Genomic DNA, 19,504 nt, shown 5'->3' with positions numbered 1-19,504 from the left:
CTTCAGATAGCAGTTGAGGTCTTTGTCAAACACTTAATGATTTGAGAGACCACCCAGAATCAGCTGCTCTTTTCCACAGTAATGCACACTAAAGTACCTCATAAAAATCTGGCAGTTTAAACAATGGCAGCCACAACAGGAGATGACCTCTGACACTTGACCTATCTTCATTCACCAGAACAACCCTCTCGCCAATACTTAAGCGGTGGGCTTTCTCTTGTCTAGTGGCCTCTATTAGGAGTGACTAGTTATACTGAACAGTCATTGAGCCCTTTTGGTCTGCTGCATCATAAACATTTGCCCTTTTCAAGGACGTTTGTCTGTTTTGTCTTTCCATTGTCCCACAGACATTAATTCACAGTAATTAAGACTCATGGGTCGCAACAGAAACCTTTTCCGGTCCAACACAGACAAACTACCTACCTGCACTCCAATATGGCTATCAGGTGTCAGCCAGCAGGGAGGGCCAGCATTCCCCATGTAACATTGACCAGAAAGCATTGTGGGGCTTCTTCCCAACCCAGCTACTATTATCAAATACCCGCTGAGAGTGTTGAATGAGTTACGGGCTGCCGTGTCCGATACGACTATCAGTCAGTCTAAGAGAAACACCTGATCCCTTTAATCAGGTTTAAAGATGCCTGCCACCCCCGAACCGTCTCTAAGCGAGTGTGAACTCATTTAATCCTCTGCTCTGAGCTGTGAATTTCTCTGTCAGTCTCCAGAAACCTTAAATCTGTTTGGTAAACATCTTTTTTAGAAGGATGGAAAGCACCTTCAAAGGATATGGTTCAAGTCTGGGCTCACCTGTGAAAGGCTTAAGTCCAGCAGGGTTAAAGTAAGCCACCAAAAAGGCACCTGAATTATGGAGAGGGCACTTTATCAGGACAAAACTATTGAAGAGGGACCAACAGATTGCAGAGGCTGTTTGTTGAGGGTGGTAGAGAGAAATGAGGTAATGGATAAAGAAATAAGCTCAAAAGGGATTGTGCAGTTGTATTGACACAGACAAACACAAAATAATAGGGCTGCTCCTGACTAAAGATTTTTCTAGTTGACTATGTCGTTCTATGTCCTTTAAGCCATTAGTCGACTCACTTTTTATATTAATTTAATTACTTAAATATATACTGGGGGGGGGGGGCGGATTTATAATAGCCTCACACTCAAGCGGCATAAAGCTTACCGCAAAACCCTGGCAACAGTAATGATTATGAATGTACTGTAAACGTGCTATAGCTTCCAAACTCCACACAAACTCTTGGATATGTAAAGGGATAATAAAAGGACACTTAAGTGTACTTAGAGTATACTTTACTTTAATGATTGTTTCCACACTTAAGTATTTTTTTTATCAAAGTGCACTTTGTAATGATGTCAAATTAAAAGTTTCACATTAAATAACATTTTAAAACATTAAAAGAAGTACAGTTATTTTGATGTTGACTAACATGCTAAAATACTCATATTTTATAGTATTACTTTAGATTTTGATATTTATATTTTAGATTCACATAAATGCATACACTCTAGAACAGGGGTGTCCAAACGCAGTCCTGAAGGGCCACTGACCTGCAGAGTTTAGCTCTAGCCAGACTCAACATACCTGCCAGGAAGTTTCTAGCCTATAAGACCTTGATTAGCTGGTGGTCCAGGTGTGTTTAATTGGGGTTGGAGCTAAACTCTGCAGGACAGTGGCCCTCCAGGACTGAGTTTGGACATCTGAGTTAGAACAAAAGATATAAAAGCTGTTACTGGGGTGGTACCTTTTGAAAAGGAGTGTAGCAGTACATTCGGCAGTACACTTTAACCATAATTCAAAGACAATAGAAGTATGAAATTGCATATAAAGAAAAAAAAACAATCCTAAAGTGATTAATTGTATTTAATATAAATTTAAACTATAACACATTTTCATTTAATTTCTGTTAACATGCAGTTGAGCGCAAAAACATTGTTCAGTGTGCACTTAAGTAGGCTATTATTTTTTAAAGTATATTAGATCTGTAATAATCACTCTTTTTAAAAGTATTCTAAAGGGTACTTTTTTCATGAGGGAAATCCTACAATTTCAATCTTTATATGGATTTGGAGTAAAAGAAAAATCTAATTTAAGTATGTGAGGTGAATGTTGTGCAGCAAACAGACAGCTTTAACCCTTGCTGAATTGAACTGAAAAAGGGTCTTGTGACTCACTGTGGGGGGCCCATCTGTGGTGTTACACGCCAGACGGTAGAATGATCGCCTCTCTCCTGCCCCCTCCGAGCCCTGTCACCATCCCTGACCATTGTTCCCGTACACTGAACCACATGTAATCCCAAATGAAGTTAAACCTTCAGAAAACATGTATAGAGAGATAAATAGAGACATGGACTGGATGCTAAGATATGTGCTAATTAGTAATAGAAGAGTGTGAAAGGTAGTGGGGAATTTAAAAAAAATGTGATTAATGTTAGGAACATTCTCACTTATCATCAGAGTTCCTCTCTTATCCTTAATCCTCAATCTCTTGCATATTTTGCAAAAAAAAAAAAAAGATTGGTCATAGCCATTTCTTGTTATTATCGTTAGGATGCTAAATGACTGGATTTCGCCCATGAAATTTAACAGAGCAATGGTAAATGTGATCAAGAATTAACATGAAGGCTAATTCTTTATAATTATGACGACTTCTGTTCGTTGTTGCATTTTTTTTGTGTGGCTCTACAGCAATCAAAAGTACTCAATGGCTCATAACTCCTAAACCATTTATCTCAAGTGTCTTATATCATTGGAATCATTGGCTCAAGGCAAACAGAATGAACGTCTCGGATTCAATGGTCAAAATTTGTGTATTTTGGATTTTTTGAAAAACCTACTTTTGCAAACTAGTCCTAGTTTTTTTGTGCCCGATCGGAACCTAACCAGTGTAGAAAGATTCCCTGTAGTCTGATTGTCAGTAATTATCCAAAAAGTAGAAATTTCGATTCACGTCCGTGACAGAAAACAGCCTCTTGAACTGAGTGAGATCATTTCCCCAAACTCTCTACACATATGTATGGGCTAAGTCTGTGCTTGTGTGAAAAATGACATGGCACCTGGTAATTTGGTGGTGTTATAAAATGAACAAAAAGACCATACCTATAGTACGCAACAGTCTGATTGACTTGAAAACTGACATGACGTGTCTTTGTCCAAGGTGCCGCGATTGTCTGTGGGGATATGGCAAAAAACAATGAATTTCGAGCAGCTGTCAGACAGGGTTAAAAGAGTCTGATAGAAACTCACTGGGCCTATTTGATTCACAGAGAAATTCGAAAGAAATCGGCCACCAAGGGACGCCTTTGCGTTTTTCACGTGCGTAGATTTTATAATTATGCTATTTTTCGCACATATTCACACCATATTTTAGAACTCCTCATTCTGAGAAACTTTGCCTCTAGGACCACTGCTGTCAATTGAATTGTCCATTAAATATTGGAGATTATTTCAAAAACCTACTTGCAAACTGTTTGGCTCTACCTCAATAACTGTTAAAAAGCTTTAAAACATATATTTCCTTATTAAATTGCCAGTTTTGGTTGTGAATGGTCTTTTCCATCTATGGTGGAAAACGTCTCGGTTACGTATGTAACCCTAGTTCCCTGATAGGGAACGAGACGCTGCGTCAAGCTGTGGGAATGCCTCTGCGTGTGTGCGTCATGAAGCACGTATGGAATCAGTCCAATGCAGAGACGGAACGTCATAGGCGGGTGACGTCACCGACCAAGAAACTATAAAGCACCCCCAAAACACAAGCGCGACAGCTTCTGATAGGCCTGAAGGAAGCGCTAACGGGCATGCTGGGAGTATGGCAGAACGACGCAGCGTCTCGTTCCCTATCAGGGAACTAGGGTTACATACGTAACCGAGACGTTCCCTTTCAAGGGAACTCGAGCTGCGTCAAGCTGTGGGAACGCCAATACCCACGTCGCCATAGGAGCAAATGACCGTCATGTGGGAACTAGCGCACAGAGGACGAGAGCACCTGCGCCCCAGGAGTGGAACTTAAGTCCAATTCATAGAACTTAACAAATGTATGCGGTGAGGATCACCCAGCCGCATCACAAACATCACTTAGCGATACTCCTGACAACCATGCTTTAGAAGCAGCCATACTCCTAGTAGAGTGGGCTCGTACAGCCAAAGGTGAAGGCTGACCAGCCGACTCATAAGCAAGTGAGATGGCCTTAACCACCCACTTGCTCATTCTCTGTTTAGACGCGGGACACCCTTTCCTGGGTGGCCCAAAGCACACAAATAACTGTTCTGATTTCCTCCACAGGGCAGCTCTGTGGACGTAAGCGCCTAACGCCCTAACCGGGCAGAGAAGGTTAAGTTTCTCCTGATCTGATGACACAAAAGGAGGAGGATAGAAAGCCTGCAGCACTGTAGGTCTAACAGCATTAGTAGGGACCTTAGGGACATAACCTGGTCTAGGGTATAGAAAAGCCTTAACCATACCAGGCGAAAACTCCAGGCACGAGGGTGCAACCAACAGGGCCTGCAAATCTCCGATTCTCTTAAGTGAGGAGATTGCAAGCAGAAAAAGAGTTTTATACGTGAGAAATTTCTCAGAAACTTCCTCAATAGGTTCAAAGGGGGCCAAAGAAAGGCCCTCTAGTACAATGGCTAAATCCCAAGTCGGCACCCTCGTACGAACTGCAGGCCTCAGCCTCAAAGTGCCACGAAGGAAGCGAGTTATAAGTGGGTGTCTCCCAAGAGAAACTCCACTGAAAGGGACATGGAAAGCAGCTAGTGCCGCCACATACACCTTTAGTGTGGAGGGGGATAACCCTGCAGAGAAACGCTCCTGCAGAAACTCCAGCACTGCACCCACTGGGCCGTTAACTGGGTCCTGCCGGTGTTCTGCACACCAAGAAGTGAAAAGTTTCCACTTCAGGGCATATAACTTCCTAGAGACGGAGCACTGGAGTGAAGGATGGTCTCAACAACCTCAGTTGAGAGACCAGATTCTATGAGCTGGGCCCCCTCAGAGGCCAAGCCCACAGTTTCCACAACTCTGGGCGGGGGTGAAATATCGTACCGCCCTCCTGAGAGAGTAGATCCCTCCTGATCGGAATCTCCAAGGGAGAGCCGTCCAGAAGAGATATTAGGTCCGCGAACCATACTCGGGCCGGCCAGAACGGGGCTACTAGAAGTAGGCTGACCCCGTCCCGGCGAAACCCTCTCCAGAACTCCTGGTAGCAGAGCAACCGGGGGAAAAGCATACAGACGTGACCTCTGCCACGGCTGTACCAGAGCGTCCAACCCCAGAGGGGCTGGCTGACTGATGGAGAACCACAGATGACAGTGCGTTGTCTCCTTGGAAGCGAATAGGTCCACCTCGGTGCGACCGAAACTCAACCAAAGGAGCTCCACCACCTCGGGGTGGAGCCTCCATTCCCCCGGCCTCGGCCCCTGCCTCGACGGAGTCTGCTACCACATTCAAATAACCAGGAAGATACATAGCAATGCTATGTAGACGCGACACTCTGCTTCTGTTGTGCCCTATGTGAGGAGCTGACTGACGGCCTGGACTGCTCCCGCCCAGCAGTACCGGGGACATGAATTTTAAGAGGCATACATTTCTGAAACGCTGCCGACTGTTTCTTCTCTTCCTGAAATCTATCTATGACAGTATTGACAGAATCACCAAAAAGACCATGAGGAGAGAGCGAGCGTCCAAAAGAAAAGCTTTGTCTTTTTCTTTCATACCAGAGAGATTTAACCATAGATGCCTCTCTGCGGCCACCAGGGCTGCCATAGTACGGCCCATTAGCTTGGCCGACTCCTTGGTGGCGCGCAGAGATAAATCTGCAGCCTGACGCTGTTCACGAACTACGTCAGTGCTGACCTCTTGAGTGTCACTCACATCCTTTAATAAGTCAGCCTGGTATGCCTGCAAGATGGACATCGTGTGCAGGCACGCCGAGGCTTGACCGGCCGCCGAATACGCCTTACCCACTAAAGCTGACGTACTTCTAAGAGGCTTAGAGGGTAAAAGTGGTGCTTTAAAAGAAGATGCAGCTTCAGCAGAAAGATGACTAGCAAGCGCCTCTTCTGCTTTGGGCATCGCCCCATAACCATGAGATTTAGCCCCCACAATGTTTGAATAAGTGGAAGTTTGAGGGCTAAAAACACGATAAGAGACCGGCTTTTTCCACGATCTCGAAACCTCTGTGTGGAGATCAGGGAAGAAGGGCAAGCACCGGCGTGGAGGTTGAGAACGGGAAGGCAAAAATCTTTCATCTAATTTAGATTTTTCTCTATACTCCTGCCTAACAGCTGGCCACTCGATGCTTAATTTAGAAACAGCATGAGTGAGCACCTCCATAAGCTCCTCACTTTCGGGAGAGCGAGATGGCGAATCATCGACATCTCCCGCATCCAGACTAACAACATCCAGATCCTCAGAACTGGATAGTTGCAGTACTGGGGCCTCAGTTCGGGGGGAAGAAACCGCAGAGCATGCTTGACAACCCGAGCCTGAGGCACTGGATCTAACAGGTAAGGGCTGAGATAGGGCAGAGCCCGTCTCAAGCCCCGCTGTTAGATCCATCTGCGATCCCCACGAATGACGTCGCCGCTCAGCCTCGGCATAAGCGGGACCCGATCCGTGGGGATCGCGAACCGAACCACTCTCCTCAAAGAGTGATCGGCGGGAGCGGAGCGTTCTAAGAGGCAAACGCTCGCAATTCTCACAATCAGCCCCCTCGAGAGCTGACTGGGCATGCTGCACTCCCAAACAAACAACACATAAGCTGTGTGTATCCCCGCTCGTTAAATAGCGCGAGCAGGGAGGAACACACTTCTTAAATTGTTGTTTGCTCGCCATTGTCTCTCAATATAATATATATATATATATATATATATATATAGTTTTTTGAAATAGTGAAACTCCTGCTTAGTGACAGACAAAAACACTTGAGACAGATCCACATATAGCGCTTACTGAAGGCAAAGAAGCTGTCGCGCTTGTGTTTTGGGGGTGCTTTATAGTTTCCTGGTCGATGATGTCACCCGCCTATGACGTTCCATCTCTCCATTGGACTGATTCCATACGTGCTTCATGACGCACACACGCAGAGGCGTTCCCACAGCTTGACGCAGCTCGAGTTCCCTTGAAAGGGAACCCATTTAGGTGGTTACAGGCTTCATAAATAAAACATAATACTTGTTTATACATGTGCTGAAAGGCATTAAAGTGACTGAGCACATTAATTGTTGTTTGCAGCTATATTTATTATTATTACCATTATTTTTACTATTATCTTAAGGAATATTATACAATGATGATGTACTGAATATTTTATTTTATATTCAGTACCCAAGTTCAGTTGTGCTGCATGCAACTTTATATAAAATAAAATGCAATGTTTTGTTGTAAATTAATTGTTAGATTTTCATTTGAATACATTTTAAAATATTGATTAAATGGTTAAAGTTTTTTTTCATTCATTTCATTAGACATCATTTTTGATGATTCATTTGTATGCATTTGTATAAAATACAAAAAAGAAAACACAGAACTTGGGAACAATTCAAAAAGATTTTATGAGGCCCTAAATTGAAAGGTAGCATATGTATTTACATTTGTTCTTGCGATCTAACAAACGTGGAATGCATTTCCTTCCCCTTTAATGGTATGAAATTATAAATATAGATATCAAATGATATGGAAAAAATATTGTGATAATATTTTTGGCCATATCACCTAGCCCTTGTGATGCTAGTGGTACAGAAATTATATGCTTCACTTTTAACTCTTCGCAAGCTGCAGAAGTCATATTTTTATTGCACTGCCTTCTGATGTTGCCGTATGGACTTGCTGTGCAAAGATCCGTCACGAGCCTGGTTAAATCACTACTGTGCCAAACCTCCAATTCAGTGCCAAACTTTTTACTAATATTCTCTATCCCAGCTCACATTGGCGCTTACAGTCCCCTATAGCCACAATCCCCTCTCCTCATATTCCCTCCCCGATCTCCTGACACCTTAGTCCCTTGACCCCCTGCTCTCACTGTCTTTATTCCTCCAGCGCCAGCTTCTCTCAGCCCCCTCATGAGCCGGACGTGTGCTCAGCAGGGCAAATATTTACCGCTTGCTACACTTAAACAATCACTATTGAATGACTTGTGACTGAAAATCCTGTTCTGTTCTCCTGTGAGTGCAGAGGTGAGCTGACAGTAACAGCACTGTGGTAATTATTGGGTTCTCGGCCATAAAACCTTAGGGGAAAACGCTCGATAGTACGTTCAATTGATTTGTGTTGGGGAGGAAAAATACGTTGCGATTCTTTTTCAGCATGCCCAACATCCTCAGACTGTGGCGTTTCAAAGGTCAAGTGGCAAAGTTGGGTAATATGGTGAAGTTGTTCCACTCTCTTTGCCAAGAAGTCTGTTGATTATCCAAACGGGCACACTTTGAGTTTAATTAATCTTAATTAATGGATGTAATCCTTTTACTGGATTCCCGTTGTGGGGATAACGAGCTTGTGATCTCAGCAACCTCATTGATTTTGGTGAACTTGCTAAATGAAGTTGCGCAAGAGTGTGAAACTCACCGTAAAAGCGAACGAGCGAGGTAGTAATGACAGAGAAAGAGAGTGGAAGGGAAAGCTGGAGGAAGGAGTGCAGCTAAGCATGAGAGCACTGCGGGGTGGGAGAGACAGTAACAGCAGGCTTTAAAGGAGGGCAGCATGAGGTCCTAATTACTGAGCCTTAGAAATTGGCTGACTACAGCTTGCCCCTGCCAACCGCTGCACAACCCACCCATCCACCTGACTCGCTGTAACAACAAACCGCTATTTCACATACACTCTGACTCTTGATTAACAATTAAATCCATTAGGACAGATGATATGCTCTGTAAAATACCAATTTAATCATTGGCATTGTTTTCTGTATCTTTTTCTGTATTACGTTCTGTATTAAACATCCCTAAAGTGTGTGAATTGCTATTTTTAACCTATTTTGTTCCTTTTTTTAGCACATTTAAGAGTAAAAATAAGAAAATAATAGGGTTATAATTGATTTTTATCCATCAGAGACTGACTTTCTTGATAAGTGGGTTTTACATATAAGAATGCAAGTTCTCTTTAAAAAAAGCAAATGGTTAGCTTCAAATGACCTTTTTCCATTATATTCACTAAAAATTGCAAAGATTTTTTTTTGTTTACATTGGGATAACATTCAATGACGAATCACATAAAACCAGGAACATGCAATAAGAAAGTAGTAGGGACATTTTTGATTTCATGCAGACTTTAAAACAAGTCAAATTTACTTCAGATGCAAAATTAATATTACTTAAATGTATAAACAAAATAAAGTGTAACCAAAATCTCCAAAGGAAGGTTGTGGGGAAAAGCTTAATTCTACATATTTTCTCAAATCAAGTCATGGGCTGCATCTGAAAGACATACTCTGAGTACAGGCATTTCTTTTAAATAAGTATACTTTGCAACTGTTAAAAAAGTATATTCGGTCACACTTTAGATTGGGTCTAATTCTCACTATTAGTAGTTAAGTAGTTGTTAAGTTTAGGTATTGGATGTAGAATATTGTCATGCAGAATAAGGCTTTAATATGTGCTTTATAAGTATTAATAAACAACCAATATCCTAGTTATATCAATGCATGCTAATAAGCAACTAGTTAACAGTGAGAACTGGACCCTAAACTAAAGCGTTACCGTATGAATGTGTGAATGATTGATTGTAATCTGGACGTACTACAATATCACGGCAATTTGTACGAATTTTACGAGGTGGCTAATTCGTACGAATTCATACGACCTCACTCGTACGAATTAGTACGATTTTTGCTAAATCGTACATATTTTACGAGTTGCCCAATTCGTCCGAATGACTTACCCCTGACCCCGCCCCTAAACCTACCCATCACGTGGGTTTAGACGAATCGTACAAATTCGAACGAGTGAGGTCGTATGAATTCGTATGAATTAGCCACCTTTTAATCACTGGTACAAATTCGTACGAATTGGTCGTGAGATAGCGTAGCGTCAGTTGCATCACTTTACTGTCATTCACAAATTCTCTCCTATGGCCTGATGGGATAGTAAAGTGTCCATTGGATGCACACTTGAGAATCTCACTGCAAATAGTAGGTCACCTGGGTAATTTTTGCCCACTCTTTATGAATACTGTGACATTTAACATATGTAGTGGGGAAATTGGCTAAGCATTTTCAGATGAAGCTATTGTCTTCATTTTGCTGTTCAAGTAAATGTATCTGGTTTTAATGATACTTTTATGTATTTATTATTTGCTAAACTCTTCTGGCTGTATGAACTCAATATTTTAGCTTACTCTGCCCTCACTATTGGCATTGTCACATTTTTATTCATATCTTTATTTAACTGAGCTGTCTTCTAGTCTTTTGCTGTTCTGTTGGTTGTCTTTTACAATCTACATCAACACATGCTGAGCTTAAGTGTGTTCCAGTTGTTAGTTGCTTTCACAGGCTGTGCGTTGCTGTTTTGTGCTTTTTGTTATAATTTGTGGCATTTAGCCGTTCTGTGCCAAGATCAGCAGTGTTTTTGTCTTGAATTGTAACAAGCTGATGATAATTTTAGTGGAACTTGATGTACCTCCAATAACGTTGGCCGTGTTTATTTATTAATTAGCATTTATTTTTTCTCACTGTGTTGTGACGCCTTTCAGACATGTCTCAGAAGCAGATGACATCCTCCATGGCTATTGCTGGGGCCGTAATGGGAGCTGTGCTGGCATTCTTCCTCATCACCGTCTTCACCATCGTGCTCCTTACAGCACGCAAGGCTCCCCCAACCACATACTCAGATAAAGTGTGAGTACGTGCAATATCTTCACCTATACAGATAATCTGACTTTTAACTCTTACCTAACGACATGCAGGATGAGATCTCAAATACATTACAGCCACAATGTCTCACAGTAAGCAACAGCAAGCACTCTCAGTGTTTTGTAAAGCTTCTCTCAACAGTACGAAGACTTGCTAAACACATTTAAACCTTAGCATGAAAACATAGTTTGTTTGAGTAACATTTAAATGTTTCTTAAACACTTTTACCATTATTTTAACATTTTCATAAATAAGGAAGAATTGTCCCAAACACTTTTTTTTTTTGTGGATATTTTTAACTTTCCCAGAATGTTCAGAAGTTGCATTTTAATAACTTGTGGGGAACATTAGGAAAGCATTCTTAAAACATAACATTGTTTGCATGGGTACAGACATTGTCAGACATCTGAGATATTTTGACTCTGAGTCACCTGCTCTACCACACGTAGACCTTCAGTCGGGGCAGTACATGGGCACTTACCTGGTGAATTATTTAATCATTACCATGCTTCCTCAGCAACTTCCTAACCGTCCTTTGAACTTGGACTGACAGAATAAAACTTTAACTATTACCACCCTACATTTCTGTGAACTTACAGACTATACCAGATTTCTTAGTAGCGTTTCATCGATGTGCTCATGTGTTACAGTTTTGGTCTAACATGCCAAACCTATTTACTCATAGTCACATATGTTTAAAATGAGTTTCTTGAAGAGTTTGTTTTTCCAGTCAGGCTATCATTAAGTACATTACACTCCGCTTCAGCTCTGTCCGGCTCACCTGTTGGCCTGTCAGAACGAGGCATTTCACGCTAGAGCACCTTTTTATGGCTTAACCTTTGCTTCATGCCCTAACCGTAATATATTTTGTCAATTATTACTGAGCCTAGAAACCCAGTCAAGACTGTAAATGGTCTATTCTGGTGGTAGCAACATCAGATGGTTTTCTTTTGTTTCCTGGAAAGGCAACTGCATGTCATCACAAATAGAGACTATAGCCACAATAGGTCACAGTTGTGTATTTGCTTTTGCAGTATACAGAGACTACCACACTATACATCATTTCAGAACTTGTGTGGGTAAAATAGCTTCAGATAGCTCCTTTTTGACAAAGCATGTTGATTTTTCAGTTTTTTTCTTTTGGTTCATGCTAAAAGAGCCACTTTATTGTTCTGTCACTAAGAGTGTCTCTAGATGTGAGCCCACAGACGTCTTATTTCAGCCAGCCCGGAGGTCTCCCTTTTCCCAGAGCCTCCAAAAAGCAGCTCCCCTCACAGAGCTTCACATGGCTTTTCACGCTGCACTTAACCCCGGGTTATCACCTTTTTGATCTTGGTTTGAGGCCACTAATTAATCGCTGGTAAAGTGGCATTTCACAATTGTAGTTTTTAAAGTGTTAGCATTGCTTTTTAACCCCTGGGTAAGCACTGCTTTTATGGTACCAAAAATATAATGTGATATGATTCATTGCACGCATCTTACAGAGAGTTGTTTAGCAATAGATAACCAATAATAATATAATATAGTACAGAGCTCCTAAAGTGACAATGTGATGGTATTAAAAATAAAATAAGAGGGGAAAATTAGGCTATATCTCTTAATCATATCTCTTAAATAATTTTTTTGCTAATTATTTGTGTCCCCTCAAGAAACTTGCAATTGTTCGCAAAACTTTTGTGATGGAAATATTATAAGGGTGAGAGGGAAAACGCATTAGCTTTGGGTGAGAACGCAAATGTTTTGCAATGCAGTGCAAAGTTTCGCCATTGAACACAATACTTTTGTGAGAGAACGCAAAACATTGTATATTTGCTGAAACTTTCACACGCTGTTTAGTTTCAGAAGCGGGTAGAAAAATGACTGTTGACTGTCAAACACATTGATCAAACGGTGATGGAAAACGTGTTAACTGGAGAAAAGAAACTGTTACAGTAAAAGTGTACTGTTACAGTACAGTTGAAGTGGCTTAAAATAGCTAGAAAGTCTTTCTTGTCAAGATTGACTAAATCAAATGTGTTCATCCAATTCATCTTATACGCCATATAAATATGCAAATTAAAATGTTAACCCAGGTTTACAAATGTAGTTTGTCCACATAAGACCACATAGATTTGATGTAGATGTTTTATTCTGTCAAGGACACACCACTGTTAGTTTGCCACAGGTTGTTAGTGTTTGTGTCAGCAGAAATAACACTGAATATGGGACATTCTTCTCGTATTCTATAAAAGAAGGAGCTAATGTAAATAAATGAATATAAATAGTTATGCAAACATAGCAAAAAATAATAATGTTTCCTAGAGCCATGGTGATGGATGCAGTTCTCATGAGGATGAGGTCACAGCGGAGTCTCGCGTGATACAGCTGTTCACAGGGAAAATTATATCGGGGAACAGGGGAAATGCGGCAGGCAGACAATTCTCAGCGCTCAAACGTCTGGCCTCCATATGATTTGTGGACCTTGAAATTTGTTTCAGAATTTTCTCTTTTTCTCAAACCTTCCATTGTAGTTTCTGCTGTAATATGACCTGAGCGTGTTATCCAAACATGACAGCTAAGGAGACATTCACACTGGATACATTCTGGAGTTAGCTGTCTGTTAGGTTAATGTAGTCTTGAACATGCACAAAATTAACTTTTAGCAGATGTACACCACTAATCAAAAGGAAATTAGTACTTTTATTCAGCAAGGATGCGTTAAATTGATTAAAAAAAAAACTTCTATTTCAAATAAATGCTCTAAAAAAGTTTCATGGTTTTCCCCAAAATATTAAGCTGATACTATTAGAATCATTTGTGAAGGATCATGTGACAGCGAAGACTGGAGTAATGACTGCTGACAATACAGCTTTGCATCTTCACAGGAATAAATCACATTTTAAAATATAATAAAATAGAAAATTGTTATTTTAAATTGTAATGATATTTCATGATATTATTGTTTTACTGTATTTTTGATTAAATAAATTCTATCAGAAACATTAATAAATCTTACCAACTTACGAACAGTAGTGTCCACATTTAAAATGTAATTTTTCTCTCTGACTAAAATATGGCTAATATTACTAAAATATAATACCGTCTGCATCCAACTAGCAATCAGAAATTATGGTTGATGACTGTGACATTAATTGGCTATTTGAATAAAAACTTTTATAAAATAACGCATCCTGTGTAGAGGGCCCCTAAGGTTTTTCAAATTTGCTGAATTGTTGACTTAGTATTTATTTATTACTTGTTTTCTGCTGCGCTATCTTTATCCACATTTATCTTGAAGTGAGCCCTTTCTGAAACTTCTCATCGGTGCTGTCAGAAGCGTCACTCTCAGAAAAGGCGCAAGAGGCACTCTTATCTGTTTCGGCTGATCCCTGTTCAGCCTCTGTGTGTCTTGGCTCAGCTTTACTTTGGCTGCAGGCTGCATGCAGATCAGTGTGGTGGGACAGCTGGGTTTGGTCTGATGGATGTTGCTGCCACTGAGCAGGAGACGGCTGGGAATCTGCGAGAGATAAGCAGCATTGGGATGCTAACACATGGCGCTTATGCAGGAATAAAAGCAAAAATGTCCATATTACTCTTGACACTTTGATCTGATTGCACCCAGTAGTCAAAGATGAGAAAATGTGCATCCTTCAAATGCTTCAAGAGGTATTTTTTATAGGTTTTTCTATTTTTATCAGGTTTGTGTGAGCTTTCCACTTTCATTTCTGAGTCGTGATGATTTTGTGTTTGATTTTGTTTTGATAGCTCTCATTCATCTAAAGTGACCTTGAATTTATCCTTCACTAGATGATGTGGCAGCCTTTAAAGTATTAAAGTATTTTATATGTCAAGGTCTTGGCTTAAAATCAAGACAATTGGAAAATGTTCCAGGCTCTCTGAGGAAAACAAATGAATCTGACCTTCAGCTGTCCATTGTGTACATGAGATGAAAAGAGAGAAAACTATATGAGGACAATGCAATCACGTTCCCTCTTTGATGCGAAGTCCAAAATTTTGGCCCTTGTTTGGTCTCTTTGGACATCCAGGTGGAACCAGTGAGAGTATCCAGGCCTTTCTGCGTCTCTTCCTGCTCATATACAAATGCACTCAACCATATCATCTTTCTAGTCCATGGATGACATCTCCTGCTTTTAGTCCTTTATTTCGATCATAACTTATCATGGGAAATGCTAATGTGAGTCCATATAGACTTAATGAGCCATAAAACACTGTTGTACACTTTTCCATCTCTGTCTGATTTAGACTTTATGTGGGGAGGGCAGGGGAGACATTAGACAGACTGTTAGTCCATTGAAAATCAATTACACAAAACAATGTACTACTAATGGTTGGGGATTAATGTCCACAGGAAGTGGAAAAACAAAGACAAGGTCGATCCCTTGAGGAATGAGGAGCTTATGGATGCACATTGGGAAAATATATGAGGAGAGGTCACAGTTGACATGTTTTCCCTAAAGGGTTTTTGAACGAAGAGGTGTGAACGAACTCTGTATTTTAAGAGCTTCTTCTCATTGGTTGTCAATGCAGAGCTTTTAAAACTAGCAGTGAAGGTTTAAGATTCCTTATTTGTCCACTAATGACTCTAGGCTATCTTTATGACATTCGGTAGATGACCTTTATGGCACACACAGCAGTATCTAAATCCAGGGAATGAGAACAGGTATCTTGCCATATATTAGGAATTCTGGGAATTCAAGGTCAGGGCAGGGCAACCCTCTGGACCTCCCAATGTAGGAATACAAAGCAGAAGCTAAATGGACATCAATCCATCAGAGCCTAAGTTATAGGGATGTGAGACCAATTTAATTGCTAGTGTAGTTGTGGTCGATATCAGATCAGAAATTATTTTAATAAGCTTGTTTTAGCTTTGCTATATGCATTGGAGACAGCACTATACAGTATATTAAATATAGTATCTTGTAGAAGTTTAGGACATTAAACCATGATGAATTGTTTAAAGGAAATGTAAATGACATGATTGTTTGTTCGCGATTCACAAGTCAAACAAGAAGGCAAAGTCATTTGTTTCCATTTCTCTCAGTTTTGTTTGGAGTTTTAAAATGGGCCCCAGTTGTATTTATGTATATCACTAATATACACCTCCACCCACATGTGTACCCACGCAAAGTTACTCTCGACGGGTCTATTGTGGCCTGCTGTTGTTTGGTTTAGAGGTCCCAGAGAGCATGAGAAAGGGTGTCTCAGTGTGGCCGTAGGGGCTTAAAAACATGGAGGCCATTTTGAGTGGCTGGGGATTGAGTCAAAAGTGACACCTTGCATGGGAATCATAGACTCTCAGATTTGTTTTAGCCATAAAAATTTAATTATTTTGTGTTCAGCTTGACAAATTGGCAGTATTGCCATGGATGTAAAACAGAACAAAAGTTCCATTCCGTTCCCAGAACTTAAAGAAGGTGTGGTTGTTATTGTTCCTCAGACTAAACACATTTCATACTTTTGGATCTTGACCACCATTTCCTCCATCTACTGACAAGAATACAAACAGTGACTCTGTAAGTTTTATCATCGAACAAACTTCTGTGAAATGTTTAGCCTGAAAAAAGCACCTAAACAGTACATTTCTACAAAATAAATGCCACTTAGCTTGATTTTTTTTTTATGTAATGCAATGACATTCATACATTATTTTTATTGTGGCTTATGTATCCAGATACTTTGGGGTCACTGCAAATAAGATTGCGAATCATGCAACATGTCAGTGATATACTTATTCTAACTATTGTTGGGTTTTGTCCTTGACAAACAGAATTGACCTCCCTCCAACTCACAAGCCTCCTCCTCCATATACAGAGAGACCTCCTGTCATCCCACTGGCCTCTCAGGCCCCTCAGGTGGCCTCATTCTCTCAGGTAAACCTCGCAGTACTCTGTTTACACTGTGGGGGTCCCGGCTCTATATTCTGATTTATTTTCCTTCTGTGGTACTTTATAATAGAGCTGCATTCAAAAGATGACTACTGGCATGTTTCTTATTATTTAAGGAGTGATTATAGTATGCTCTCTTTTAGCTCACTTTTTCCAGATTTTTTTCTCACCTTGTTTTTACCCATCCCACACATAACATTGCTGAAAAATACACCATCCTCAGGTGGTTTGCTGGTCTTAGCTGGTTTAAACTGGTCTCCCATCCAAACAAAGTTGGTTTGTTATCTGGGCAGCAGATGGTTTTACATTCTGATCAGATGAAAAGTGCCCAAAAAAAAACCTTAAAACAATTAAAAACTGGTCAGCTTTTTTTTTTTCATTCATTCATTATTCCTAAATTCAATTGACAGTCCTAAAATAAAAACACTGCATTCTATCCATCTAATCTCATCAAACATTACATTTAATTGTCTAACAGCATCAACACCTAGTGGAGCTGCTATAATACTTTGGATATAATATGCACTATATCTGGTGTCATTTTATAGGCTCGTCGGATGGAGAGGCACTACGAACTGGCCGAACGGGTGCCTGTCAGAATGGCTCGGAGAGACCTCCACAGCCCCACTCACCATTCACTGTCCTATCAGGAGTGGGTCTGTCATCAGAACGGGGCAGACCGAGTTTACATCAACCATAGAGAACACTACGTGTGATGACGTTCTTGTGTCAACTGCAGGGCACTGCCAGCCCCAAAGTGAAAACTGTTTACGAGAATACTGGGAGCAAAACAAAATCACCGCCATACAGTAATTAGAACATTGAACTATTACTGGTGTGTATACAAGGTCTATATAATGCGTAATGAAAACCCTGGCAACATGTATGTATTATTAGTCTGGCTTGTTTAACATTTACAGAATAGTCCAATATAAAATAAATTACCTAGGCTGTCTATATGAGTCTCATTGTTCACTCATATTACGAATCTAGTGGTCATTGTGACTAAGACTGTACAAGTTTTTTATAGGGATCATTGCCCTTTGATTGTTTTTCGCAAGGACTTTTTGTCAGTTAAATGCTATTTTTATTCACTGTAGACTGGTTGTCATTTTAGCTGAGATTTGTTTGCTTATGACAGATAGTGACTGCTAGAGTTCATTTGCCATAAGTTTTCTTGTTTACACTGTGATGTACAGTAGATGTGAATTCACATTATGAGGCACATAGGCCTACTTTGCCCCTGCTTACAGTATGTGTGTACATACTGTATAATGTTTCATGTATATATCTGAGCTCATAATATCAGTGTGGCTTTTTGTTTGTTTAAGCTCAATTAGATCATTTTTGTTAACTTTTTTTTCCCCAGTCGGCTTAGTTAAACATGAACTTTGAATCTCATAACCAAAGCAATCTTTGAATTACAGCATACCGATAATCAAATAAAGCGATGTAACCTGTACATATGAGACTTGTTTTATTGTGCAGCACATTTAAAATGACATCATTTTCCATATTGGTTTGCAAAAAAACACGTCTAATATAACTATAGTGCTACTTCTCAAATCCGCATACAATGTCATTAGAAGGGTTTGAGAGTCAAATATAGGTTGTAAAACCTGATGAATACCTAAAATGCTGCTCTATAGTCATCAAGACTGCTATGCAAACTTCCCTCGGTCGATGATGGAAAATTTCAGACCGCAAAATGCTCTCTGGGAAGGCGCGAGAGACAGTGAATGGGGGCGGCGGGAGTGCTTGTAAGCTTTTCGGCACAGACTTCTGTCTGCATGTCAACTTATGACTTGTGTTGTAGGTAAACAAACTGGTTATCTGCTGGGCAACTGGATAGGCAAGGCCATTAAACAGCAGGCTTTTAATGAGGTGGCGGCCACCAGGGAGCAATCTATACTATTCTGGCTTCACCGTTCGGGGAAATGTCAGCCAGTGGACCCCCAAACACTCAATGAGAGCATTGTTTATTGCATCAGTGAGTTACCTCTCTGGAATGCATCCACCATCGCTATATAAAAATGTGTCAGTCCCACAATAAAGTTTAAGGTTGGACTCATCCAGGATAAATCCATTTAGACTAATAAAGATTCTCAGTCCAAATCTATTACAGAGCTCGCAATAACATAACAGCTCTCTCGTCACCTTATACAAACCAGAGACGAGCCATGCTTTGATATATGTACTCTTCTACTGTTTCTTGACAGAGCTTGTATATCTTTTCATGTTTTGTCTCCTGATCTCTTGTTTGTGTGTCTGAACTGTGGTGGATCTGATATTTCACCGCATTAAGAAGCCATCTGATGGGTTGAGGTCTATAATTTTCACCTGAGAGATTTCGTATTTGTTCTGGATGAGCAAACGTTCTGTCGTTCCAGCAAAGGTCTCAGTTTTGCGAGACTCTAGACACAAAGTGGAATGTTGCATAAATATTTTTGTAATAGTATCTTCGGAGAACGAAACCTTTGGGAGCTTTATAATATGTATACATTGAGCTTCTCGCAAAACTGGTCTGAATTATTTGTACATGAATAGTTGAGCTGAAAGTTTATGCTTACATACAGATTCAAAAGACTTGGTATATTGTGCAAGAGCTATATAGACTCCTATGACACTTTTAAAGCATTGGGTCACCATGAAATCAAATAAAAAAGGATTTCTTGATTTTGTGTATTTTTAGCATTTTAATTAAGTTAATTGTATCTCAATTGATTAATAATAATATTAATTTTAATTATACTA

General features: G+C 40.3%; 1 protein-coding gene across 1 annotated transcript in view; it reads left to right on the top strand.

Moving 5' to 3' along the window:
- Positions 1-18,212, top strand: part of nectin3b (nectin cell adhesion molecule 3b) — a 66,280-nt gene extending 48,068 nt beyond the window's left edge. The window contains exons 6-8 of the mRNA XM_077233009.1: positions 10,706-10,850; positions 16,633-16,735; positions 17,299-18,212. Of these exons, the coding sequence (XP_077089124.1) occupies positions 10,706-10,850; positions 16,633-16,735; positions 17,299-17,466 (416 nt within the window). The 3' untranslated portion in view covers positions 17,467-18,212. The remainder of the gene's footprint in view (positions 1-10,705; positions 10,851-16,632; positions 16,736-17,298) is intronic.
- The last annotated feature ends 1,292 nt before the right edge of the window (positions 18,213-19,504 follow it).

Source organism: Siphateles boraxobius, unplaced genomic scaffold (assembly GCF_051911475.1).
Source record: "Siphateles boraxobius isolate OS27281-9 unplaced genomic scaffold, OSU_SipBor_1 18, whole genome shotgun sequence".
Classification (NCBI taxonomy): Eukaryota; Metazoa; Chordata; class Actinopteri; order Cypriniformes; family Leuciscidae; genus Siphateles; species Siphateles boraxobius.
The sequence above is the reverse complement of the archived record's forward strand: the minus strand, read 5'-3'. Positions and strand labels throughout refer to the sequence as shown.